Genomic DNA, 27,383 nt, shown 5'->3' with positions numbered 1-27,383 from the left:
ATAGCGGAAACTTTAAGGGTAGGTAGTATCCCAGAATATCGTGGTGGCCTTAGAGAATTCCTATTCATAATGCATATATTTGTTATTTCTCTTAGAAAACTGCTTCAGGAGTACACAGAAACATGATTGGTAGCACTGTAGTATTAATCTTCCCTGCAAAATTCCTTATTATTACAAATTTGAATGGTTTTAAATGTTCTTTAGTATTTAAATAAGTATTTTAGGACATAACAGCAAAATTCTTATTTACTCAAAAAATATTCATTTCAAAATCCCCATGTAGGAGATAGGTGGTTCTAAATTTGTGATTAAATGAGCGTAGAATTTTCTATCTTCTATCTTCTGTATAGCAAATAGAAGTATGATATATATAATATGTATGTATTTGTAGAAAATATTATAAAATATTTGTATAAAATATATATACTAATATTCTATGAACAGAATATTTGAGAGCTAGTGTAGAGTATACTAATTAAAATGGAACTTACATGTGAAAGTAACATGAGATTTTTTTTACCCATTTTAGCTGAAATATAAGTAATAGCCTCTTAGGTGTGTGTTCTGTGGTTGCTATGGATGACCTCATATTCAGACATTCTTTGGAAAAGACCTTTGAATACAGATTGGTAAAGTACCTCTCATTGAGACCACTGGAATAAAATGCATCACATCATTTTCCAGCCATGTCTGCCTGTCAAATGAAATATATTTGTTTGTAAGGCAACAAACAAAAAGCCTCTCTCAGCATGTACAATTTTCCACTTCAGTTTGTGGAAAAGAGGACCATGTTGAAATCATTTGAGGTGTGGTATAGGTTGGTCAGTCTTGGAAATCCAGAGGGAGGGTGCCCAGTGCATTGTTACCTTTCACATGTTGTTTTTCAGGAGATGTCTGTAATCAGTCATCTCACATATGGTTTGGAAAAGGCTTGTCTCACTGGCAAGCAAACAGTTATTTAAGTACACAATCCACTCTACTACTGAAACAGTTTTGCCAAACTTATCCAAGTATTCTCACATGCTTAAAGATGGTATAAATATCATTTATTGCTAGCAGTTTTCTTCAGACTATATGGAATGTCTTCCTGCTGCCTGCTCTAAGTGTCCCAGTTTACATTATGGCCTTTACTGCTTCTGTTTGATGGAGTGATCAGTAAAAATTTAATGACACTATAAAATAATAAAAATGTCATTAATTTACCACGGACCTTGGATGCAGTGGTTGTAAAATTACATTAATAAACAGAATTTTTTTTTTACAACAAAAAGCATTGTTACGTGGGAACATATAAATAACACACATAAATTTAAGAGCAATTTTACTGTTAGCACACACATTATTATGGAATAGCCAGTAAGTGTATAAAACATAGTATATAAAATTTTATTAAAATATACTGTGCACATCAAAAATTCAGCTTTTATCTAAGTGCAAAGAAAAGCCATTATTATGTGCTTACTGTTTCATTGCTGTTCTTTCCCCATATCACAATTTTACATTTGTTGCCAGTGAGAGGGAGTTGATTTTTTTTACTAGATGAAAATAAACCTCTGTTTTTTCAGTTATCCCAAATTCATTCTCTCTCTCCACCCGTGCAAAGACAGAAATGATCAATCTTGCCATGGTAGGGAGGGAAAAGTTACTAATTTAATGCAAAGTTAAAAATAATGCCTGAGGAGTTGAATGGTTTGTTCAGTGACACTGGAAATAAGGGATAATAATGCAGCAGTCTATCTGTCATCAGTGAGGCTGCCCCGTCATTGACTCTGATAATATGTGAAGATGATGAATGCTACCGTCTTGTGGCTTGTAACATTTAACATTCATCAGCTCTCACTAAAGGGGGCTTTATCATTTAAATATCTTTATTTAATATGCAACATCTACCTCATACATCATAATTTCAAAGCACTTAGAGAGCCAATAGTCCTATAACACAGCAGAGCTGACTTTAATTTTTTTCAATAACTTTTATGTTGCCTGCATGTTTGTGACTGACAGTGCATAAGTAAGTGTCTGATCACATCACTGCATGTAAAACGCACATTTCACTGTCATCATGAAGACTGGGAAGTTTTCCTGCCTGGAGGGGTTGAGATTAAAATTAGCATTGAGGTGTTTTGTTTATATCTCCAAAATATCTACTTGCGAGCTATGTAATTTGCGAGAGCTAGTTCAAGTGCATGGAAAACTTGTAGTTAAGAGCTTGCCACCCACTGTCTATGTTTTCCTTATTGGGGCATACCCATTGGCACTTAATGGCCAGAAGTTGAGGGCCTCTTGGAACTAAAGTATCCTTGAAATTCTCTCTGTACCTCTGTCCACATTCTGTATTTACTAGGCTCATGTTCAACCTCACTGGTAAAATCTTTGCTTAGCTCAGCTGCCCAGAGCTAACTTGTAGACATCAGACCCTCTTATCTTATGGTTATGTGGCTGGCAAATAAATATTCTGAGCTATTCTTTGAAGAAAAGAAGGAAATCTTCTGGGAGACTAGGTAGAAATTTATATGAAAGGGCATGGCTTTGCAGGGTCCTTCTTTAATCTCAAACACAAGTGCTTAATATTACCAAATATAAAATGCAGCCCACTGCCCAAAACAATTTTTATCATCGATTTATTTTCTGCCTATTTAACAAGTGTTTCATGGGATATTCTTCCTCGACTTCTACTCTGTCAAAATATTGATATTTTATAAGGAAAGTATCTCTGCAGAATAATTTTTTTTTCAATGAAGTCAGAAAAATGTATGACTTCAAAGACACTGTGAATATGTTGTTGAATGTTCTGAATGTTTTTTGTTATGATTAAAAACAAGCTGATAATACTGAATTGTGAGTGCACTTCACTTTTTATAAAAGAAAAGATATTATCATCATGTAAGCTTTGTTGTCTTAGGATTTTACAAACCATGGCATGTAATTTTCCCTCTTCTCCTTCCTTGTCAAAATATTGATATTCTTTCAGGAACTTTATTTATTTTTTTTTACTGAGAATATTTTTCCGGTAAAATCAAAGAGAATGAATGACTAGAAAGATACTTGAAATATGCATATTGATAGGTAGCACAGTCTGTTGATTTTCAGAGAAAGTTGTTTTTCCCCCCATGAAAATACAGATAAAGGTTGTTCTTCCAAGAAGATTGCAGGTGTCACATCAAAACTCCTTCTGCATTTAACATAGGGAAAGCATTCACATGCAAACATTTGAAATGTGAAACAATGTGATAAAACAAAGGTTGAATATTTTGCTTTCCCTGGTACTGCTTATTTTCACTTTAATTCTTTTTCTTTACATCATGACAACCAAAAGTGCTACTCAAAAATAGAAATTGGCTGATTAAAAACAGCTGTCCTCCCCCCTACGATGTGTGAAACTCTCCTCTGGCTTGTGGTTGCTCTTTGTTGTGGCCTGCATCTGGGTTAATTTGTTCTTGTGCAGCGGCAGTGTCACATAAGAAGATATTGGGGAACCATACCTAATTTGCTTTTTATTTTCACTCTGTTTTTTATAAGTGTGGTGTTTCAGAGGTTTCCCCACATACCGCTATTTTAACTAGTTAGTATTACCCAGTTGGGGAAATTCATGATCATAATTTTGTTGCAGTCTTTCATAGAAATGTTGCTAGATTAAAGCAAGGTTTATACTGTGTTTTCTTCCAACACAGATTTCAACATATTCCATGATGAAGGGGAACTGGAAGACTTCCTGCACAATTTGACTGATGGGAATTAATTATAGAAATATAATGATATTCAAAAATAATCATATTAGAAAGCACAAATGTAGTGAGACTGTACAAATGAGACACAGCCTCTATCAAGTAATTGTATGTTTGCTCTTTAAGAATATTTCCAAGTTTCTAAACATCTTACAGAAGAGAACACTCAAGAGTGTTTCCGTCTAATGCCGAACATGCCTAGTACAGAACTAGGTCATTGAACAATAGACTGAACAGCAATCAGTCCTCTACTGCTGCATAATGCATTAAGTATAACATGCAGAAACCATTCCCGGAGCTGGAAGCTGCTATTTCATGTCTGTAAATTCAAGCTGACATGACATTTAATATTGTTTCATAGTAATGAACAACAAGGTTTCATTCATTCATAAGCACAGCACAAAGCCAAGTTTGAGTCTGGAGAGTAGCAAGGAGGAGAGAAGGGGACACGTGCTGTGTTTCTGCAGACAGGAACACCATGTTAATTATGATCAATGAGCCCTCTGCTACTGATCCAGAGAGCTACAGGAGGAGAGTTCACTGTGATGTTTCAGACTCCTGATCCTAGAAGAACAGGTTAACAATTAAAACATCTTTGTGTTTCCCTACTATAATGGCAAGAGTATTTAACTTTCCTGACTCAAGGCCTGACTAGGAGTAATGTTCTCCTTTTCACTTACCAGGAAGTTACAGTTCAAACTCCACAGCAAAATAATAGTATCAAAGCCATCATCTAGTCTGCCTGCTTCGAAATATTTGTTTCTGAAATCTTCTTGCCTAAAATTCTGATTCGTATTTTTCCAGGAGTACCAATGCAAACTATGATCTCTAAAAAGGAAAATTCCTCTCCCATTGAATAACAGTATATTTTAATGGAAACTGCTCTTTCAAATTTTGCAGTTTTGGCTCACACCTTTCATTTGCATTCCTTTTAGAATACTGGAGCAAATCCAACAGAGAGATGTGCAGTACAGCCCTGGCAGGTTACCTGCCACAGATTTCCTTTCCTTATAGGTACTATGGTTTAGGTGCTGTCAACACTGTCAGTGCCATAAACAGGCTTTAGTGGAATCTTCCTGAAAAGTTTTCTGAGCTCAAGTTGGTCAGAAATGATGTTTGTAAATCCAAGTTTTGTCCATTAAGAAAGATAGAAACTGGAAGGAAAAAGTGGCTGCTTTGGAAGCTAGTATAAGTCTCTGATTATTCTTTCCTCTAGGAAAGAACACGCTTTGAAAATTTGGGGCCCCAGTTAACAGGAAAGTCAAGTGAAGATGGAAAGCTGGGCCCAGGTGTCATCGATCTTACTCGGCCAGAAGATGCAGAGGGTGAGTGGCTTTTCTGTTCTGCTGCTCTGTGTGTTTCTAGAGGTGTGCCTGAGGCAGATGTAGGATCTTCATGGTCTTTCTTGGGAGTCACCAGATCAATTTTCTTGGCATATCAGAAAAATGTTAGGCTTCATTATATGTTATAGTTGAGGACTTTGAAATTCAGCTAGATTGTGTGTTACTGAACACATAGCAATCCAAATACTTCAAGGTGCCATTTTAAAGTTTTAAAATCAAAGAACCCTCTACATTTCAATGAACAACAGAATTCTGTGTTTCATCCACCTCATGACATTCTTATTAAAAAAAAAAAGAGACAAACATACAAAGGAGGATTTTTTACCCCCAAATCAAGTGATTCCCAGGTGCAATCAAACCATTTTGGAAACTAAATTATAGTTTGAAGCAGATCTAGCATAAAATTAATAATTGCTTGGGCAAGACCCAGCCTGTGTCTGGGTACTAACCGTTATAAAGTCTTTTGAAAGTCAGGATGGAAAAGACTAGCTTTACTCTCAATGTGTTTACCCACAACACCATCAATGCCTGTCCGCTCCTCTTTCTTTTCTGTTTGTTTGTTTTAAATACACAAGCAGCAAAACAGCAGAGATTGCTCCCCAGAGGCTGTTTACAATCTGTGAGTTAAGTCAGCACTTTAGTAGTAGCGTTGCCTGGTTATTTACTGTGTCATCCCAGAGCAGGGACTGGTCTTCCCGTTAGCTGTTCCTGTGTCAGAATCCCTCCCACCAGTCAGGGAAGATTATTTGTTCTCTTTAGAGTAACACAATACTTCATCCATCTCAGGTCCCAGCTAAAGTCCTTTAGCTTGAGGGGAAAAATCTTACTATTATCCCTTTTACTGGCAGGATTCCTTCCAGGACCCTAATCCCTTGAAAACACATGAAGACATTTCATAGCAGCATCTGAACTGAGCATGGCTTCTAGTGATAGCTTGGGGCCATCCGAGGCAGTTCAGAAATCCCTGGCATGAGCACTAAGAGATGGGTAGTATCAGACATTAGGAAGTACTTCAGAGAGTTTTCAGAAGGCAGGTTTTTCATGCCAGTGGGAGAGACTAATGTTTAATGATAGTCCTGGGTACAAGGTGTTAAAATAAACTCTGATTGGTATGTGCATGTGTGAGGGGAGTGGGGAAGGAAGGGAAGGGAAGAGGAAAAGGAAGTGGGGGAGCAGGAAAGGAGGAATAAAGAGGACTCAAAACCAGAAATATACTCACTGTCTTCCATGCAGAATGTGTACTGAGAGCACGGTGACACTGACATTTTTATAGGCACTTAGAAGTACATGATTTCCCCCCTGGTGAGGATTGAGGTTCCATGGTCTAGGGAACTAGTTATTCAGGTGTGGCACATCTCAATTTTGTTGGAAGATGGTACTACAGAGTACCTAAATCTTTGACCAGACACAGTGAAATAATACTTTTCATCACTTTGGAGTATTCAGTCTGTTAATTTTTCTGTAGACTAGGAGTTACAGAGTTCTATTGCCTTATCCTTGTTCTAACAGGGTTTTCTTAATCTGTCATTCAGTTTTCTTCACTTACTTCTTGCTTTTGTTTTTTTTGCGGTACGCGGGCCTCTCACTGTTGTGGCCTCTCCCGTTGTGGAGCACAGGCTCCGGAGGCGTAGGCTCAGCGGCCATGGCTCACGGGCCCAGCTGCTCCGCGGCATGTGGGATCTTCCCAGACCGGGGCACGAACCCATGTCCCCTGCATCGGCAGGCGGACTCTCAACCACTGCACCACCAGGGAAGCCCTTCACTTACTTCTTAACTGTACAATAGGTATAAAGTCATTTGCCTCTCAGTAATGCTAATAATCTAGTTGATGATATCATGTGCTTGGTAAGTTAAAAATCATGGTCAGAGTTATTAACCATTATGAAAAGAAAAAGTGAAAAGCTTAACTGTAGAGAAACATACTGTATAGAAAAATCTGTGGAACTTCCATTCAGTATCCAGATTGTCTGGATTCAAACCAATTTCCTAGTTACTTTGCTTTTTTTGAGCAAACATTTATCAAGCATTTATATGCCAGAGAATACGCTAAGCTTTTAACACGTTTTCTCATTTAAATCATATACAACTCTGTAAAGAAGGTATTTTTTTTTCCATTTTACAGATGAGAAAATTAAGGGTGAGAATAGTTAAGTAACTTGCCACAGGTCACATAGCTAGTAAGGGTAGAACTGAGAGTTGATCCCAGGCAGCCTGGCTCCAGAACCCAAGCCATGAAGTACTGTGCTATCCTGCGCCCCCTGTATATACGGATGCAGAAGTGGTGCCTTCATTTTTCTGAACAAACTCCTTGTGACCTTCCTCAGTATATGGCCCATTTCCTCTCCCCTAAATATAGCAAGTCATGCCATGCACCAGCTCTCGTGTTACTCTGTCACACATAGCAGCAATGCCTGATGACTGTAATAGTAGAAGGGCTGTAGTGGCCCAGGAGCTTAAGAAGCGTGTGAAAACCTCCCTTCAGAAGCTTGCCCAGAGTTGCCATTGAGCCCTCGTGTGCTTTTGGGGGACTGAGTTCATGAATGGAGTCAAGTTACCTGCTCTAAAACCAACAGAAGTGCAGTGCCTTTGTGAGGACTGCTGGGATGCGCAGCAGCCTTCTGCTGACTTCAGGATATTTCCTGGCATCCGTTCAAGCGTAAGCTGATGGCAAAGCCTGCTGGAGTTGCAGTTCATATTAAAGTCAGAGTAGATAACAGGTACACTTACTTTCTCCACTTTGCTCCTCCATATTTCCCTTAAGAGGAAGAGGAAGAAGGAAATGAAGGGAAAGAATACCTAAAAAATTTATTCACTCCTTCAGTCAGTCTTGGTCTAAAAACAAACAAACAAACAGACAAACATTTCTTGAGTGCCTGTTCTGTGTGCCGGTCCCTGAACTAGACACTGGATAAAGCAAAGGAAGCAAAACAAATATGTTCCTGACCTCTTGGAACTTAAAGTCTAGTGAAGAAAGACAGAAGATTAAAAGGGTAATGCATACATAGATACATAAGACAGATATAATTATCACTGAGAAAAGTACTAAGAAGATCAAGACTTCTTTGTTCCTCACAGAGGTTCAGGGCGAAAGCTACTTCGGTAAGCTCCATTGGCAGGTAAGTTTTGTAGCTGTCACCCAGGATGTCATCCCTTCTTAGTCCACACATGATCATCTCCATGTTTCCTCTGGCTTTGGACCAGTTAAAATCTTTTTCCAGCTTTATTGACATATAATTGACAAATAACATTGGTGCAGATTTAAGGTGTACAATGTAATGATTTGATACACGTATATATTGGGAAATGATTACCACAGTAAGGTTAGTTAACACCTCTGCACCTCACAGGTTACCTTTTTTGATGAGAAAATTTAAAAACTACTCTGTTAACAACTTTCAAGTATGTAAGACAATATTTTTAACTATAGTCACCCTGCTGTATATTAGATCCCCGGAGCTTATTCATTCATCTTTATAACTGGAAGTTTGTACTCTTTGACCAACATCTCCCCATTTCCCCCACTGTCTAGTCCCTGGAAACCACCATTGTACTCTCTGTTTCTATGACTTCAGGCTTTTTAGATTCCACGTATGTGTGAGATCATATAGTATTTGTCTTTCTCTGTCTGACTTCACTTAGCGTAATGCCTTCAAGGTCATCCATGTTGTTGCAAATGACAGGGTTTCCTTCTTCCCTTTTATGGATGAATAATATTTTTATCACATTCAAAATATGTATATATAACTATATAACATATTACGTACTATATGTAATACATAATATCATTTATCACATGAATTTATATATATGTATATATAAAACAGTCTCTTTATCCATTCATCTGCTGATGTATACTTAGGTTGTTTTCTGTGTCTTGGCTATTGTGAATAATGCATAATGGCAGCTTTAAGGGGCTATGCCCTTCTTCTCCTTGCACCCCATTCTCCTGTGTGGCTTCTGAAGTGACTAAAGTAAGCCTGGCTTTCCAGGAAAATGTCTGCTGCCAGTTGCGAAAATGCCAATATCACTTAGTAAGCAACTTGTAGACCTGCTTCATAGCTTTGAACATGGAAGCAGCAAGGGAAAGGTCACCAAAAGAGGCAGCTGTGCGTGTGTATTAACCACTCATCAAAATCAAATGACAAAACCGTAAGCCAGGAAAACAGAAATTAAAAATATAAAAGGCAAATGTCTTCAAAATTTTATTTTTAAAGTCCAGCTGTTATTTGGCTTGAATATGACAAGACAGCATTTCTTGTTCACCACGATATTTATAAAACTACAAATTCATCGGTGCTGGGGGCTTAGGAAACATGTTTAAGGTCCTGTTATACTTTGGAGCATTTGTTGGCTTTATACGTATTGAGCGCACAAAAGTTGTTAGCTCCTATGTAGGGCATGTAAGGAAGAGAGGACTCAATTAATTGAGTCTGTCACCACGTATTAAGAATGACGAACAGATGTTTAACTTTTTATGGACTTTTCATACGGTGTTTCCCCTCTCCTTGTTCTCCTTAGGCAAGAGTGCAATTCTTATCCCAACCCTCCTAATTTCAGGGTTGCAAGGTATAGTAGAAAGGGCTGTGGTCTGGTTATTGGGAAATTTGGATTAAAGTTTCTTTGCTAAATGAAGGCAAATAAGTGACGAATGCCCCTGGGCTTAACTTTATCTTTTAAAAGAGGTATGTTGGATTCCATTATTTCTAGGGTCCCCTCCAAATGCAAGATTGTTATTAGGGTCTTCATGAAACATAGAGTGTGTTTATTACAAGAAAGGTGATCTGTCCACAGTAGCTTTCACTTGGTTTTTTCTTGAGAGAAATAAAAGAGGAGACCAATATCTTTGAGAGTATATTTGTACCACTTGCTGAATCGAATGTTCAAGTCTTTGATCTTTTCTTTTTATTAATGAGAATGATCTTTTCTTTTTATTAATGAGAAGATCTCTCCAGTAGCATTTCCTAATTACCTTTCACAGATGGACCGCCCCCCACCCTCCGCCTTCTTCTTCTCTTCCCCCCAGCAACGGTAGTTGTAGCCCACCTTATTTTTTATATTCTCTCCATCCTGTTTCCTCTCTCTCACACACCTGGGGCCTCTAAAGGGACGCTTTTCTTTTTTTCTGTTTTTCAGAATAGTTTGGGTAAGAAAACCTTCTTCTAACACCTCTTTTAATTCTCAAATTCAATTATTGTGTCCCAGCCTCAGAGAGAGGCAACACCTCATATTGTTTTGTTTTGTTTTGTTTTGTTTTTTCACACCTCATTTTGACGTGGAACATAGTGGAATATGAGCTCTAAAAGGGATGAGCTCTGAAAGTGATTACCATTAGGCAGGCTTTTGGACCCTGGGTTGGAACTGTAATGATGTGCTGTGCTCCATGTATTAAAAACTTGCATTGCTTTGAATGGAAATGGATATGTGCACCAAGAATAACCCCTTTTAGAAGGGGTTGCTCTCAGGTTCTCAGATTTGCTTAGAAAGGTTTTATAGATTTGTACTGAATTTGTGAATTGGATCCCAGCCAAGATGGCCTTAACCCTTCTGAAAGCTTCATTTTTTTTGTGAACTTCTGATTGCTTCTAAGTTTTAAATCTCAGGATAGCTTTATTATTGTCAACTTAAGCTCTCTGTTTATAGACAAATAACAGGGACTGCAACTTTTCCTCTTTTTCCTTAAAAAAACGCACCACTTAATGCGAATGTCTTCTCCTAAAAATCCTGCTTACCCTTTGATCCATACTCTGGGAAATCTTTGAAGCTTTTCACATTTCCTTTCCCCTCCCTGGATCCTTACTCCTGGTAGAAAAGGAAGATTGACCTGGTGATACACGGCTCATTCAAGGCGTCAGAGGAAAGCTATAGTATAATCTGGGGAGGGATTTCAAGGCTACATCTGCTTACGCTTTGGAATGTAAAGGTCACTATCTGTTCAAGCCCACCAGAATACAGTGCTTCACATCACAACATTTAGATTCGCAGCATTGGAATAAAGGAGAGACATGTAATCAAATTTACAATTCCATCCAAGAAATCCCTTTTTATATTCCTGACAAGTAGTCATCTCACTTCTGTTCAAATGCCTCTAATAGTCTCATGACAGAAAACTGACTACTTCTTGAGAAGCTCATTCCGGTTCTAATTTTTAATTCTTTGTTATTTGTCTTTGCTTCCTTATAACTTCTACTCATTGGTTCTAGTCTGACTTTTGGATTCCAACAAAATAAAGCTTACCATTTCTCCACATGACACCCCTTCAGATATTTCCTCAAGGGTTAGGAAACTTAAATTCCGGTTGTTCTACCCTAAGCAAGTCAATTTCTTTCCCTGAATTTTCTCAGCTGTAGGTGAGGAAGTTGGTGTAGATGATTTCTGGTTTTTAAACTCTTATCTTACTGCTGTACAATTGAAATCATTCACCTTTAAGTCAACTAGAAAGTAACAAGTGTAAATTGGGGACCATACCGTCTTTAAAATAAGTGAAATTATTATTGAAATATATCAGAGATGAGATGTCTTTGTCCAAGAAGGTATCCAAGTACTAGATTGTATACCAAGAATAAAAGTTGGGGAATTATACATATTAAAATAAAAGACCCAGGGAAATCCAGAGGGAGCACCAACCAGAGCTTTGCTGTGGGCTTATGGGTCTGGCCTTCCATAGCTGCCTAAAATAGCATTTCCAGGCATCTCAGAAAAATGAATAGGCAAAGCAGTCTGTATGGAACCAGCAGGCTGAGGTCTGAGGCCAGGATGGGTGGCCAGGGAGACCCCAGACATGGTGAAAACTGAGTAACAGCCACACAGGCTGGGAGATAAGCAGAGTTCAAAAAGCCCTTGGCTCTGGACTAACTCTGTGGTATCACAAAAATGTATTTTACTGTGGATATAAACAGTTTTAGAGGATCCTGTGCACCAGTTTATATCAGCACTATATATAAAGTGCAGCTCTCTTAAACAAGCAAATAAACTTCTCTTAAAGAAATATATTTGCTGTGTCTTAAAAGCTCCCAAATAACTTTTAATGTTGGTAGAAAACAATTTCCATTGAACTTTCCAAGTGATGGATAGTCTTGATGGGATAAGAGAGTGAAATGTCAAGATTCTTGTATAACTCCATCCCCTAATACTCCATAAAGCGAATTCAACCTGCTTCTTAGAGTTGCTTAAGCTAGAGAAGCCCAATCAAAGACCCAGCCTCCCTTTCGTGAGGAGCCTAGCCCTGTCCAAGAGCTGGTTTCTCATTGGGCTGCCTCCTCTAAAGAGGTATCATTGACAGTGTCACCACACACACAAAATTATCTGGTTTTCTGACTGAATATCCTCCGTTCTGGGGAAGAAATGCTTGTCTATGCCATTACTGAATCACACAGAAGTGCTCCCCCATCTTGCTGTAGCAACTGGGTGACAAAAGATTTAACGCCATCTACGATGAAAATCAGATCCAAGACAAGAACAGCCGGCACGTGTTCCCAATGGGGCTGCAAAATCAGTCTATGGTTCCTCAGCAGTACATATGTCTGCCTCACATAAACCGACATATTAGAATAAACGCTGGCTGATAGAAGTCTATCTGCCATGTCTGGACTGTGTAGTGACTGTTGAGGTGTGGACCTTGTCTAGTTCCCTGTCCCTAGAATCCTCTTCTCTTGGCAGCGAGAGCCACTTGACTTCCCATCTGCAGGCTATAGAATTCAGCCCAACCTTAGGCTGGTGGAATTTAAAGAGTCTCAGGCCAATTTGGTGTGCTCTTTAAATTCTCTCTGCTTAAGGTCAAGACCGAACTTGAGAACAACCATTTTTTCCCTTTTTTTCCCCCCAATTGGTCCTTTCCTTCTTTTCAAGTTCTGATAACTGTGCTTCTAACTTATTCACAAAATTCAATAACCGACCAGCTCTCCCCTATTTTCTGTTACTGACTTCCCTATCTTTTTTTTCTTTAACTAAGAAATTCTTACCTTTGAATATCTCCTTCTTTTAGATACACTGTCTCATTTTACTCTGTCACTGTTTGTTTACACACACTATCTGTCATTTCATCCTCTTTAGAGGTGGTTCTCTGTAGACTGAGCCACAAGTTCCGATAGCCAGGTCATTCCCAACGGGGTCTATCCCTACTCAGAGTCCCCCAATCTTTAGTTTTACCCACATGTTCAAGTTATAATTTACCAATTATCTCTTATATACACAGCACTGTTACGAGCACAGAGAGAAGGATTTTTTAAAAGATGGACTATACTGTATTCTTCAAGAGCTAGTAATGTAGTTGGGATAATAATATTAGCATACACAGAAAGCAGAACAACCTAAGATGTTATATGTTATAGTACATCATTAGAGAAACAGAAAAGAGTGCTATTTAGAAGAGGAACCTACAGTGCTTTGTTGACAGCCATGATTCTGGAAAGTCTGATAGAAATATAGCTGGCGATAAGCCTAGGTTTGGAAAAACAAAGAGAAGGAGAAGAACTTTCAGTTGAGGGAATAATCCAAGCAGACACAGAAACAGTAAAGTACACAGACATTCACAAGGAAGTTCAGAATGAAAGAGTCACTTCTCAACTCTGTGTTCTCCACCAAGCCCAATACAAAGCTTTCCATATATTTATACTCAGTGAATATTTGTTGAATTGAATATGTTATAAAAATAGCTGGGTTCCATACTATGGAGGGCCTTGAGAGTCAGGCTGAGGAATTTGAACTTTGCCACCAACTAAATAGGCATTAAACTTTAGTTGTTCAAGATTGACTTAGATTATGTATAGAGGTTAAAAATAATGGAAAAGCAGAAGTTAGGTTGGTCTTGGTGGTCTGTTAGTCTCTTTATTCCTCTGTTCTCTTTAATGTCCTTTCAGAGGGACTATTCAATGGCTGTCTTTTCATATTACATCATGGGAGAGCTGAGTAGGTGTTAGGAGGGTTTTCATTCAAGTCATTTTAAAAATACCTCTTTTCCTCCTGGGTATAATACTCATTTACGTATGATTTCACTTTGTCTGCTGTGACTGTTCGATGCCTTACAGATCAGTCTTGTACTTTTGCCTCTCACTAGAGGAGAGTGATCTTTTTTAAATGATTTTGTTCAGTGGATATTTACCCTTAGACAGGATGTCCCAAATTAGGTCATGGTACCAGAGGGAAGAGATTGTGTAAGAACCCATCAATATTTGCGTTATACTGTAAACTGTTAAATTTAGGAGTAGGCTGTAACAAGTAATTCTGAACTAAAACTTAATATCCCAAGTCACAGCCCTAGAGAGAAGAATTTCATAAACAGTATATTCAACCATTTAAAATTTTTACTAAAAATAAAAATTGCACCTTACTGGCTTATGTATATTTACTTTCATGGCAGAGAAATCACTTCATGCTTCTTCAATATACGCTGACTTTTCACTAGGAAGGTTGATCCTGCGTGAGGACAAAATGAAAAATGGTAAGAGCAGCTACTCCATGCTGCAGAGTCACAGAACTGCTGGTAGAGCAGAAAGGAAAAACAATTGTCAAATGTCCCTGAGACTTCCCTGCCCTATATTTATTATACAGTCAGTAATCCTAATTCTTTGTTATTCCAGTGAGTCCTTTATAAAAAGCTGATCTATAAATTCTCAAGATAAGGGTTTCTTCTTCTTTTTTCTTTTTTTCTGGCTTGGACTGAGCAGCATAGTCTGGTTACAGGCCCCACAGGTGGGAACTGGGGAGGTGTGAGATGGTCTTTTTGATTGTGTCTTAATGCATATTCGATACATTTTAGTTCTATATCATAGGGACACTCTTGAAATATATGTTTAGCTTTGGGTCAGAAAAGAGGCTCCATTAAGTAGTAAATTGCACTCTCCAGCTAAGGGCTCATTTTATAACTATGCTGAAGGACAGGACTGTGCAGTATAGGGAGTATCACCCAGGTACGGGGAAAGACTAGAAAGGGAACAAATATGAGTTAAGCACCTGCTTGTTCTTGGTACTGGAATAGACATTCTACTACTTCTACTGCCATTACTACTGCTACTATTTCTAAAGTCAGCTACTGTTTAATGAGTGGGTACTGGGTTCCAGTCACTGCTGGGAAATTTATGTTCCCACTTAATCCTCACAAGGATCCAGACAAGCAGAAATTATTAGCTCTCTTTTATAAGGAGATGAAACTGCAGTTTAGAGAAGGGAAATAATTTACCCAAGGTTACTTAGGAAAGATCAAATCAAAATTCAAACCCACATCTGTCTGTCTACATAGTATCTGAGCCACACTGACTCCCATTTTTCTCCAAGATGAGCTGATTCAGTTGGTTGCCTTTGTTGAAGTAGTTTTTTCCTGTTGGTTTTCATTAAAAAGTAGAAAAATTTAATGAGAAATAGAAACCTGTGAAAGTTTTTTTTTTTTCAATCTTTCAAACCACACAAATATTAAATACCTTTCAAATACTTTCACCAGATTCTCAGGGCAAAGAAGTTTTGATATACTACAAAATTGAGTTGATTACCCCAAATCCTTGTGCCCTCTCTTTCTAATACTGTGTATTTCCATATCCCTAACCTTAAAAAAATTAGTTTCTACTGCACCTGTGATCTGCGTCTCTCATTCTAGTAAAAGGCAGATTCCCTGGGACAAAGAAATGAAGAAGAAAGACCAACTAAATTAATTTTGTTAAGAGTTTTTAATCTAAGTCTGGATACCATTGAAACAATTCAGCTGACCATTTTAGAAATTTACTTTGATGGCAAGTGTGAAACTTTGGGAATAGTTACATTTGAGTTCATTGTGATTTTGCCATTTACTAACTATGAAATTTGGGCAATTTAACTTCTCTAACCTCAGACGTGGATTAGATGATCTTTAATATCCCTCTCATGTTAAAATTCTCTAATTCTATGAGCATGTTTTATCCATTTCATATTGACTCTATCGGGAAGGTCCCATCATATGCCTATTTGAATATATGCTTCAGTTGTATATATTTACACAAACCCGACAGCATTAGAATAGCTTTCAGATTTAATATTTCCAAAAAGCTCTGACATGCCTTATCATCTTTTCAGGATTTCCCCGGAAGTGGGAAGCCAGGATTTCAGATTTGTACAGTGTGGAAAGTCAATAAAAGAAGTAAGATTAGAACCAGTGATCTCTGACTTCCAAACAGCTGTGGGTACATTTTCCCATTAAAGCCATTTTTATTTTATAGAGGGTTCAAGTAAGGCAAAGTACTTAACAGAATATAAGAAATAAATGGGATTTATACAAAATCTGATTTCAGAAATTCCCAGGTTCTAATGCAACATGTAGACATCTGAATCTCACTCTAAAATTTTCACTGTCGAAGATGTCAAATGCTCTCTGCTATGACATTTGAGTACTTACCTTATGCCAGCTTATGCACCAGACCCTAGCAAAGCAGTTATGAATAAGACACAGCGTTGTTCCTGCCCTTTTAAGGTGCATAGTCTAGTGAAGAAGGTGGGCAGATACAATTGGCAATATGGATAAAATATAGTAAATGTAAGATAGAGGCAGGCACAGGGTGCTGTGGGAGCCTAAAATACTTAGCCCAACCTGACGAACTGGGTAAGACTGTCTGGGTAAGATGATCCCTGATATGAGTCAAAGAATGAGTTGAATGCAAGATGGAGAGGAAATTCCAGGAAAAGGGAAGGCATGGACTCCTAGTATAAAGCAACATGGTATATAGAGAACCAGAAGTAGTTCAGTATTATAAAGCAAAAAAATTTCAAGTAGAGTAGCTAGAGATGAAACTGGAGACATAGTAGAGAGCCAGGTCATGGAAAGCCTTGAATACCATACTAAGGAGTTTGGACTTCATCTTTTGGGCATTAGGGAGCCACTGAAGACTTTAATATAGGAGTGCTCTGGTCAGAATGGCATTTGTGATGGATTACCCTGGCTGAAATTAGGAAGAGGTATTTAAGTAGAGACTGGGGACTCAAAATTGGGAATAAAAGTCAGCTAGAAGGCTGGTATTTAAAATAGTCCACCAGAGAGGATGAGGCCAAGGCAATTGATGAGCGATAAGGGTGGAAATGAGAGGTGGGATTTAGTAGTATCTTTGTTAACTAATCTGAGATTTGCTTCATCTTGGTTTGTGCTTCTTAATTTCGTGTAGAGTCTATGGTAGTATATTGAGTTGGATGAAGCTAGAAACTGCTGAGCAACATGAATTATTTAGTCTACCAGCTTTTCACCAGCCTCTGTATTCTCCAAGGGAATCTGCTTGAATCTGAGACTGGTTCTCCTGAAAACTTAAGGAGCCAGAACCTATTTTTGTCTTATTTCCTCCACAGTGGTCTCTGGTTCAAACTTAAATAATGCCTTTTTGCCTGGACTCAACAGCTTGTAAGCCCTCTCCTGTGCATACAAATAGCAAATAGATAATAAGTAGAGTATTTGATGTTCCGTGCTACTTTCAGGTCATTAAAATAAAGAATCACATAAGTTATCTCAGTTGCCCTAGGATCCTGTAGTTGAAATAAGATAAAGGGCTCTGTTGAGCTGTCTGTGTAAAGCAAATATAACTTGAGAATTAAAAAAAAAAAAAAAAAAAAGTAAACATGGGCACCAAAACTGCAAGCAGGAGACCCTTGAAAACACAGCCTGGTGCATCACTGGTTAGAATTTCCTTCATTTTGCAAAGCCACGAGCCACATGCATCAGCTCACCACAAAGTCATTAAGCCTTTTTAAGCTCAGATGAAAAACATGAACAAATACCACAAAAGGCTTTAGTATAGCCCCTTTGTTCACTCACATATGGCACTTTATAACTCCTGCGCCACTCTGGTCGTGGTGTTTGTTTAAGCTGCCTCCATCAGGCTGGTCCTGAAAGAACAAAAGACATCTTGAGCAATCCTAAGCAGGAAATGGGCTAATCTAAACATGGTTTGTGACACTTTAAGTAGAATAGAAAGGGGAGGGATTGATTAGTCATTAATGTCCAATTGGCTCCATATGGATGTTGCAATAATAAAGCCTTTTTTTCAGAGCAGTAGCAGAGTTATTGAATTAGAGGTTTATGTTTCCTCAGAGCTGACCTTAGGGAATTCCCTTTTGGTGCTTCTTGTTGATCTTTTAAAGAGAATGGAGTTTCCAATAGGAAAAAATAGAAGCCTTATCTACAATAGCACTTGCTCATAATCCTGCAACCAAGGAATGCATTAATTTAGCTTTGTTTTAATCCCTGCTGTAATTTCACTCCTTAGTGCTTTCTTTGCATGCTCTTGCATCTTTGGACCAATTAGATAGTGGCATGAACTTCATAACTGGTAATAGGCTCCTTTAATGTGCTTAACAGTACAGGGAAATGGCATCCTTACGGGGGAAGCAATATCCCAGCCAAGGAATGGTGGGCTTTGAGATTCAGAGTTATTTCATGTCACCGAATAGTGCCTGGGGTAGCTTTGGTGTAGGAGAAATGCACTAGACTTAAAGTCAGAAGACCTAGGTTCTAGGTCTGGCTTTGTTCCTTGTTAGCAATATACTAGCAGCCGGTTATTTCAGAGGCTGGTAACTCACCTTCTCTGAGCCTTGGTTTTCTCATCTATAAAGTGAAGTGAATATATTTACCCTCTTACCCATTTCAAAGGATTGTAAGGAGGATTGAGATAATGTATTTCCTGAAAGCACTTTGTAAATGCTATTGTAGGTAAAATTCCTTAGTACACTTGGTGTTTCTATTCTGGAAACTGATCTCTGGTCTAGACTAGTGAAAAACATAAACTGTTCTTTAAAATAATTACTTTGGTACTCTAATTAGTGAAATGTCTGTTTCCAAATTGTCCAGCGGAATTTTTTCTTTATGTGTACACTACATATGTTTATATCTTTATCTCTATCTATCTATCTATCATCTATCTATCTAATTTATTCAGTAAATTTCTTGGTATAGGTAAGTTCAATACTTGAGGTAAGTAGGGCATTTGAGGTAGGTAGGGATTAAAGAAGCTTAAAATGAAAATAGGGAAATGAAAATTTTCCTATGGCTTTCCCCTGCATTGGTCGAATGAAGAATTAACACTTTAATCAAAGTACCACAGGTTATTCATCTTTTGTTCCTGTACCTCTGGTTCCTTATTTTTCTTCTGAACCGACCTCTAGTTCAGAAGAACTATGCATCCATATTTTGCATTTGCTGTCTTTAAATCATGACACCCATCAGTAAATCATTCTTTGCTAACCTATCTAGCTAATCCTCTATAAAAGACACAGAGCTCAAACCATACTCTTCCACTGCTGGTATCCCTCCTTCTCTGAAGATGAACACATCAGTTCTCTAATGATAAAGGTTCTCGCTCAGCCACGGAATGTATTTTCCTGCCAAGTAAACCACTAGGATAGCCAAATCATCCATCTCTTTTATTTTCCAAGAAGAAATCAAATTTGAATTTCAAATAGCCTTCTTATAATGAAAGTAAGTTCACATCCTGGCAGTAAGTTGGAGTGCAAAGTTAGCAGAACTTCCATAATCATAGACAGACAGCTGTCAGCCATCCCTACAACATAGTGAATTAGACCTCTACAATATTAAGATACATTTGGTGGAATAAACTTGGTGAAAAAAATCCAACCTATGTCATATTAATAACTTCCTCCTTTCCTAATTTTTCATGTCTGCTTCTAATATTCCTTTATCTTCTACATTTTTGTTTCTGATGCACTCATGATCATTTTCTCTGTTAACTCAGATGTGTCATGTAACTCTTTCAAAATCCCACAGGAGAAAATTAATTATTCTGTTGATAGACTAAAGTAGTCTAAAATAGTGTGATTGTCAAGGACCCAATGGTGTATGTTATATTTGTCTCTTTTTATTAGTAAGCAACCAATTGTAGCATTTTTTCCCCTTTTAATAATTCTTTTTGCTAAATGACTCTTTTTTTTTTTTGAGTTCACAATGGCCTGAATATGCCACACACTCAGGTTTACAGAGAAAAGAATCTTTCAGAAAAATATCACTTACATTCGTTTGTTTGGTTTTCTGTTTTACTTTGGTACTTTTGTTTTTATCTTTTTTGAACTAAGCACTGAAATAGTTTTATTGTGGATAGTATCCCATTGTATGTATATACCACAGTTTGTCCATTTTCCAGTTATTTTCAGCCTTTGGTTATTCTGAATAAAAGTGCTATTATATTCTGAAAAGTTCTCATTTGTTTTGGGTAAGTATTTAGGAATGGAATTGCAGGTCATCGATGAATGTATATTTTACTTTAAAAGAAACTGCCAAGCTGTTTTCCAAAATGGTTATGCCACTTTACACTTCTGCTATCAATATGTTTGAGTTCCAGTTGCTCCATATCCTTGCCAACATTTAGTGTTGTAATCCATTCTAGTGGGTGCAAAATGGTATGTGGCTTTAATTGCCTTTTCCCGATGACTAATGACATGGAATACCTTTTCATGTGCTCAATGGCCATAACTGTATCTTCTTCTGTAAAGTTTTTTTTATGAGTCTTTTTGCCTATTTTTAAATTAGATTGTTTACTTTTTGTTTTTGGTAAAAGTTCTTTATATATTCTTGATACAAGTCTTGTCAGACGTGTATTTTTCCCCAGTCTGGGCCTTAACATTTCATTTTCTTAATAATCACTTTTGATAAGCGGAGTCTTAATTTTGATAAAGTTCAATTTATTATTTTTCTTGTATATTTAGTGCTTTATCTGCCATATCTAAGAATCTTTGCTTACTACAAGGTCACTAAAATATTCTCCAAGATATTCCTTGAGGAGTGTTATAATTTTTGTTTTTTGGTTTTTTTTTTTTATAATTTTTGTTTTTGTTTCAAATCATGATTCATCTCAATTAACTGTTGGGTGTAATGTGTGGTAAGAGGTCAAAGTTTACTTTTTTCCCCATATTTGTCCACTTTTCTAGCACTGTTTGTTGAAAAAAAAGATCATTTTTAACAGCTTAGGTCTTTATTGAAAATTGACCATATATGTGAGGAAGATTTAATTCTAGACTGTTTATTCTGTTCCACTGATCTATTTGTCTATTCTTTTTAAAAATTTTTATTGGCGTATAGTTGCTTTACAATGTTGTGTTAGTTTCTACTGTACAGCAAAGTGAATCAGCTATACGTATACATATATCCCCTCTTTTTTGGATTTCCTTCCCATTTAGGTCACCACAGAGTATTGAGTAGAGTTCCCTGTGCTATGCAGTAGGTTCTCATTAGTTATCTGTTTTATACATAGTGTATATGTGTATATATATATATATATCGATAGTCTATATATGTCAATCCCAATCTCCCAATTCATCCCACTCCCCCCCCTTCCCCCTTGGTATCCATACTTTTTTTCTCTATGTCCGTGTCTCTATTTCTGCTTTGTAAATATGATCGTGCATTCCAATTCTTTCAGATTCCACATATATGCGTTAATATAATACATTTGTTTATTCTTTTAACAATCCCACACTGTCTTTATTACTCTAGTTTTTACAATGTCACAAGGTATTTTTTACTGTAAGTCTTGAAATCAGGTAGTTTGAATCCTCCAACTTTCTTCAAGTTTGTTTTGGATGTTTTTACTGCTTTATTTTTCATATAGTTTTAAAAATCATCTCATCAATTTCTAAAAACAGTCTTTTGCAATTTTAATAGGATTGGGTTGAATCTATAGATAAATTTGGAAAGAATTGACATCTTAACAATATTGAGTCTTCAGATCCATGAACATGGTGTATTCCTCCATTTATTTAGGTTTACTTTATTGAACTCACAAATGTTATGTATTGTTTTCAGTGTAGAGGTCTTGCACACTTTTTTGGTTAAATTTATTCCTAAGAATTTTATTTTCTGATGCTATTATGAATGTAAACTTAAGAAATTATTTTTTAAATCACTGCTAGTATATAGAAGTACAGTTGATTTTTATATTTTTATATTGTATATTGCAATAATGGTAAATTTACTTTTTAGTTCTAGTAATTATTTTGCAGATTTCTTAGGATTTTCTTTGTAAACAATTATATTATCTATGAATACACATAACATTACTTATTATTTTCCATTTTGCCTGCTTTTTATTTCTTTACCTGCAGAAGAATGTTGATTAATAGTGGTAAGAGTGGACATCCCTTGCCTTGCTCTTCATCTTGGAGGAAAGCATTCAGTAGTTCACTATTAAGTATGACATCCTATAGGTTTTCCTTAAAAGTTCTTTATCAGACTGAGGAAATTCCTATCTATTATTAGTTTCCTGAGAGTTTTTATCATGAATGGGTATTGCATTTTGTCAAAACCATCTTCTGAATCTATTGTGATGATCATGTTTTTTCCCCTTTGTTTTGTTAAATTACATTGCCTGATTTCAAATATTAAATTACTATTACATTTTAACTTAATTTATCCTGAGATAAATCATACTTGGTCATGTTTTATTATCCATTTTACATATTACTGGGTTTAATTTGCTAATATTTTATTAAGAATTTTTGCACTTATGTTCAAATCTCTGTCAGGGTTTGATGTTACTTCATAAAATGAATTTGGGAAGTATTCTTTCTTCCTCTACTTTCTTAGTTTGTGTAAGACTACTATTAGTTTTTCCTTAAATGTTTGGAAGAATTTACCAGTGAATCCATTTGAGATTGGAGTTTCCTTTGTGGGAAGGTTGTTGGCTATAAATTGAATTTCTTTATTAGCTATAGGAGTATTCAGACTTCTTATGTATTCTTGAGTGAATTTTAGCAGTTTGTGTCCTTCAAGGAATTTGTTCTTTTCATCTAAGTTGTCAAATTTATTGGAATTAAGTTATTCACAGTATTTGCTTTCTATCCTTTTAAAGTGAATAGTATCTATAGTGATATCCCCTCTTTCAATCCAAATATTGGTATTTTTGTTTTCCCTTTTTGTAGATCAGTCTCACTAGGGGTTTATCAATTTTATTGATCTTTTCAAATTACCAGTGTTTGGCTTTGTAAATTGTTTCCTATTCACTGATTTCTACTCTTTATCCATTCTGAAAATCTCCAATTTTAACTGGATTATTTAATTCATTTATATTTAATGTAATTATTAATTTTGATGGGATTAAGTCTTGCAATTTGCTATTTTTCTATTTGTTCCCTCAGTTTTTGGCTTTCTGTTATTACTTTTTTTCCTTTTGCTTAATTGAATCCTTTTTCTAAGCTACTATTATGAAAACTTTTTTCTTTTTTTTTTAGGGCAGTTTAAGTTTCACAGTAAAACTGAGGGAAAGATAGAGATTTCCCATATACTCCCTGCCTTCACACATGCATAGCCTCTTTCATCATCAACATCCCACCAGAGTGGTACACTTGTTATAACTGATGAACCTATGTTGACACATCATAACCACTCCAAATCCATCGTTTATATTAGGGTTCATTCTTGATGTTGTACATTCCTTGGGTTTGGACAAATGTAGAACATGTATCTATCATTATGGTATACAGAGTATTTTCATTGCCCCCAAAATCCTCTGTGTTCACCTATTCATCTCTCCCTCCCCTTTACAACCACTGATCTTTTTACTGTTTCCTTCTGAATCCTCTTTTTAGTCTTCCATTTGAATTACTCTACTGGTGTTTTAGCTATACCTCTTTGTATTTTTTAAAAAATTGTTTTTTCTAGATTCACTGTTCATTCTTAATTTGAATATCCTTACAGTTAAAATTATACTACTACTCAAGCAACATTTAATATTTACTACCTTTGTCCTTTGTGCCAGCCATTTTTCTCATGTGTTTTACCTCTTCATATATTATAAATCCCACGATGCAATGTTGTATTTTGTATTAAATAGTCCCTTGTCTTTTAAAAACATTAAACAATCAGCTGTTTATTATGAAATCCAGAGAAGAAAAAAAATTTCTTAATTTAGTCACATATTTATCATTTTCAGTGCTCTTCTTTTCTTCCTATATATCTAAGTTTCCATCAGATGTTATTTCTCTTCATCTTGAATAATTTCCTTGAATGTCTCTTTTGGTCTGGGTCTGCAGGTAATGCATTCTCTCAGCTTTTGTCTGAAAGTGTATTTTACATTCATTTTTGAAGCATATGTTCATTGGATAAGACTACGTTGATTTTTTTTCTTTTAGCAGTCTAATGATATTCCATAGGCTTCCAGTCTTCATTGTTTCTAATAATAATCAGCCATAATTTGCATTATTGTTTCATTGTATATATTATGTGTCCTTTTTCTCTGGCATTTTCCCTTTGTCTTTCGTTTTCAGCAGTTTGACTAGTGTTTAGGTATGGTTTTCTTTGTATTTATCCTGCCTGCATTTGTCCGAATGTCTTGAACCTATAAGGTGATTTTTCTCACCAGATTCGGGTAATTTTCAGCCCGTGTTTCTTCAAGTAGTTTTCAGTCATGATTCTCTCTCCTCTCTTTCTAGAACTCCAGTTACACTTAGGACAGTATATCGTTTTACGTATTGCAAAGTCTCTGCCTACTTTTTCAGCTTTTTTTCTTTCTGTTTTTGAGACTAGCTAATTTCTTTTGATGTATTTTTAAGGTCACTGACCCTTTATTCTGCACTTGAAAATGCTATGAAGTCCATTCAGTGTATTTTCATCTCAAATACGTCTTTCAGTTCTAGAATTTCCCTGTTTCATTTTATAGTTTCATTTCTCTGCTGAGTTCCCCCATTTATGCATTAATTATGATATTATTTTCCTTTATATCCTTGAACATATTTTTAATGGCTACTTTAAAGTCCTTGTTTGCTAATTACACTGTTTGAGCCATTGCAGTTTCTTTCTGTTGATATTTTTTTTCGGGGGGGGTGTCTCTGGGTCACATTTTCCTGGTTGTTTGCACAACTAATGTTTTTTTTTATTATACACTGTACAGTGTGGATTATAAATTGTAGAGACTCTGGCTTCTATTATCTTCCTCTGTTAAGAATGTTTATTTTTGTGCTAGGAGGCAGTTAAAATACTTGCTGGTCACATTGAACTTGTGGAGGCTTAGTTTTGCACCGTTAGGTAGTGACTGTTTGAGTTTTGTCTTCAGTCCTAAGATGAATCCTTAGTCTTAGCATACAGTCTTTATTCCTAAAGAGTGGTCCCTCTGGGGTTTCAGTGGAAAGCCTGAAGTTTTCATGAATACTTTCTAACTTTGTAGGATTCAAATCCAAATTCTGTTTCCCTTGCAGTGGGCATCAGCTGAAATTTCTGCTCAGAGTTTTCAGATATACAGCCCTGGTTTCCACCAGAATCATTGATGTCATCCCTATACATGTGAAGTTCAGGTGTCAGGCACTCAGAAGCCTCAAACTGTCTCTTCTGATACATTAGGCCAAGTAAGACTGACTTTCTGTTTGCATTCTAGCCACTCCATGCTACTCAGACTGGGGAGTGTCTTCATGGAAAAACTATGAAAACAGGGGGTTTACTCAGTGACATTTCTTCCTTTCTAAGATTGAATCCTCTCCAGTTTCTTCTTAATTTTGGTAGATCTCAAGTACCTTCAACTGGTTTTTTTTTTCATATTTTTTCCAGCAGTTATAATTATTATCTGCTTGAAAGTTAGTCTGATATACGTTATTCTGCCATTACCAGAACTGGATCCCAGAAGAGAATCTTTTGTGCTATATTTTACTTATATTACATTCATTCTGTCTGACAAAATGTAAGTTTTAATGGGCCTGTGAGGAGGTATTTATTCACCTTATTTTTCTGTATTCTTTATTGCCAATTCACTGGTAATCATTGAGACTATTCAGTGGTAATTTCTCATTTAGCTTCCATTTTGATCTCTTGTAGAACACATTTGTTCTTGTCACTACCCTGCTTTTTTATAATAAAAACCTTAAAGACTTCTTGGCTTTGAAGTCAAGGTACTTAGCAATCTTGCCCCTACTTACTTTACGAATTTAATCTCTTGGTATTCCCCTGTTTTTTTAAAAAAACTCAAGCCATAGCCAGATTCTTTTTATTCCCTAAAACCCTCTGTGCTTTTGTTATAACTCTGTGCCTTTATATTCACACATTCTCCAACCTAGAATGCTTTAACACTCATACCTGCTGGTAAGTTCTTACTCTTCCTTTAAGATACTGCTCAAGCAGTACTTCCTCTCTGAAGCTTCCATGTTATTCATATCTGTCCATTCCAACAACATTAATAGCTTCCCTTCTCTGCTTTCATAGTACCTTGAAATTACCCATGTTAGCACTTACACTGTTTTGTAATTTTCTGTTTATGCATCTGTTTCCCACACTGGACCAAATTCCTTAAAAACAAGTCACATGTGTTATTTATCTTTGTATACTCCATCACAATGCTGGGTACGTCTGAAATTTGTCAGAAGTGTTTGCTGAATTGATGCATAAATAAATGATTCCTAAGCACATTGTAGAATTTGCTAGAGTTCCTCCTTAGGGAGAACTTTATATATGCACAAATCCACACAAAACGCTTACTCATTCTCTCACATAACCCTTGGCATTTACCCAGAAAGGGGGCCTCTCTAGGATTAGTTCAGGACCATTGCCATAGGCTATGATGGTTAAACTGGCTGCCTTTCCAGCCCACCTGGAAAAACTCAGCTTTCTGTATTCTCTTTCAATCGTCTGAATCACAGATCCCTAAGAAAGTTTTTGCCTTGGCAGTTTCTGTTTTTTCCTCATAGACTATCTTTTTTCATCTAACTGAAAGTTTGCCTTTACACAGACTGTGATATGGGAGATGAAGGATGAATTAAACTCAGGGAAATAGAGAGAGCAGGAATTCCTGGAGTAAAGGGGACCAGTGCTTTCCCTTGTTGCCTAGTGTGGTACTGTTGACCTTCCGTTATTTAGGAATGGTGTTGCTGGTAATTAAAGACTCTTAGGCCAGCTGGAAAGCAGTAGTCTCCAAGTACATAGCTGTAGGTCTAGGCTTCTTCCAACTGCTTTCCATGAGAAGACATATTATGAACATTGAACTCACAAATGATTCCTCTGCTATCAAAAGTAAAAGAATCTGCCTCTTAGAATTATGAGCAATTCTCTAGGGTAACTCTGGATTCTGACACAGAGCATTGGCTACTTTAGAATGAATTGCCTCCCCCCCACCGCCCCTTTTTAACTTGATGTTATTTCTGAAAATAAATGAGCAGCATGAAGTCACATTTGATATGTAGATTCTTAAGTTAATTATAGCAGAAAGTCAATTTTAGGCTTCAAATATTCAGATTAATAGCATACCTTTTAAAAATAATTCTATATTATTATATAGAGTTTTCCTTATCTGTTTAAAAGGGATTTCCTAAAATACAATCTCTTTTTAAATTTCTGAGTTTATACACATATATACAGGCATATGTATTTTTATTGCTATAACAATAATTC

At 36.6% G+C, this 27,383-nt stretch overlaps 1 protein-coding gene across 7 annotated transcripts in view; it reads left to right on the top strand.

Annotated features, from left to right (window-relative positions):
• Positions 1-27,383, top strand: part of SOX6 (SRY-box transcription factor 6) — a 624,429-nt gene that overhangs the window by 575,325 nt on the left and 21,721 nt on the right. For all 7 annotated transcript variants that reach the window (XM_082660447.1, XM_082660449.1, XM_082660450.1 and 4 more), the window contains one exon: positions 4,942-5,050. In XM_082660447.1, the coding sequence (XP_082516573.1) occupies positions 4,942-5,050 (109 nt within the window). The remainder of the gene's footprint in view (positions 1-4,941; positions 5,051-27,383) is intronic.

The sequence above is a fragment of the Grampus griseus genome (assembly GCF_964374135.1).
Source record: "Grampus griseus genome assembly, chromosome: 8".
NCBI lineage: Eukaryota > Metazoa > Chordata > Mammalia > Artiodactyla > Delphinidae > Grampus > Grampus griseus.
Note: the sequence above shows the minus strand (reverse complement) of the source record. Positions and strands in the feature narration are given on the sequence as shown.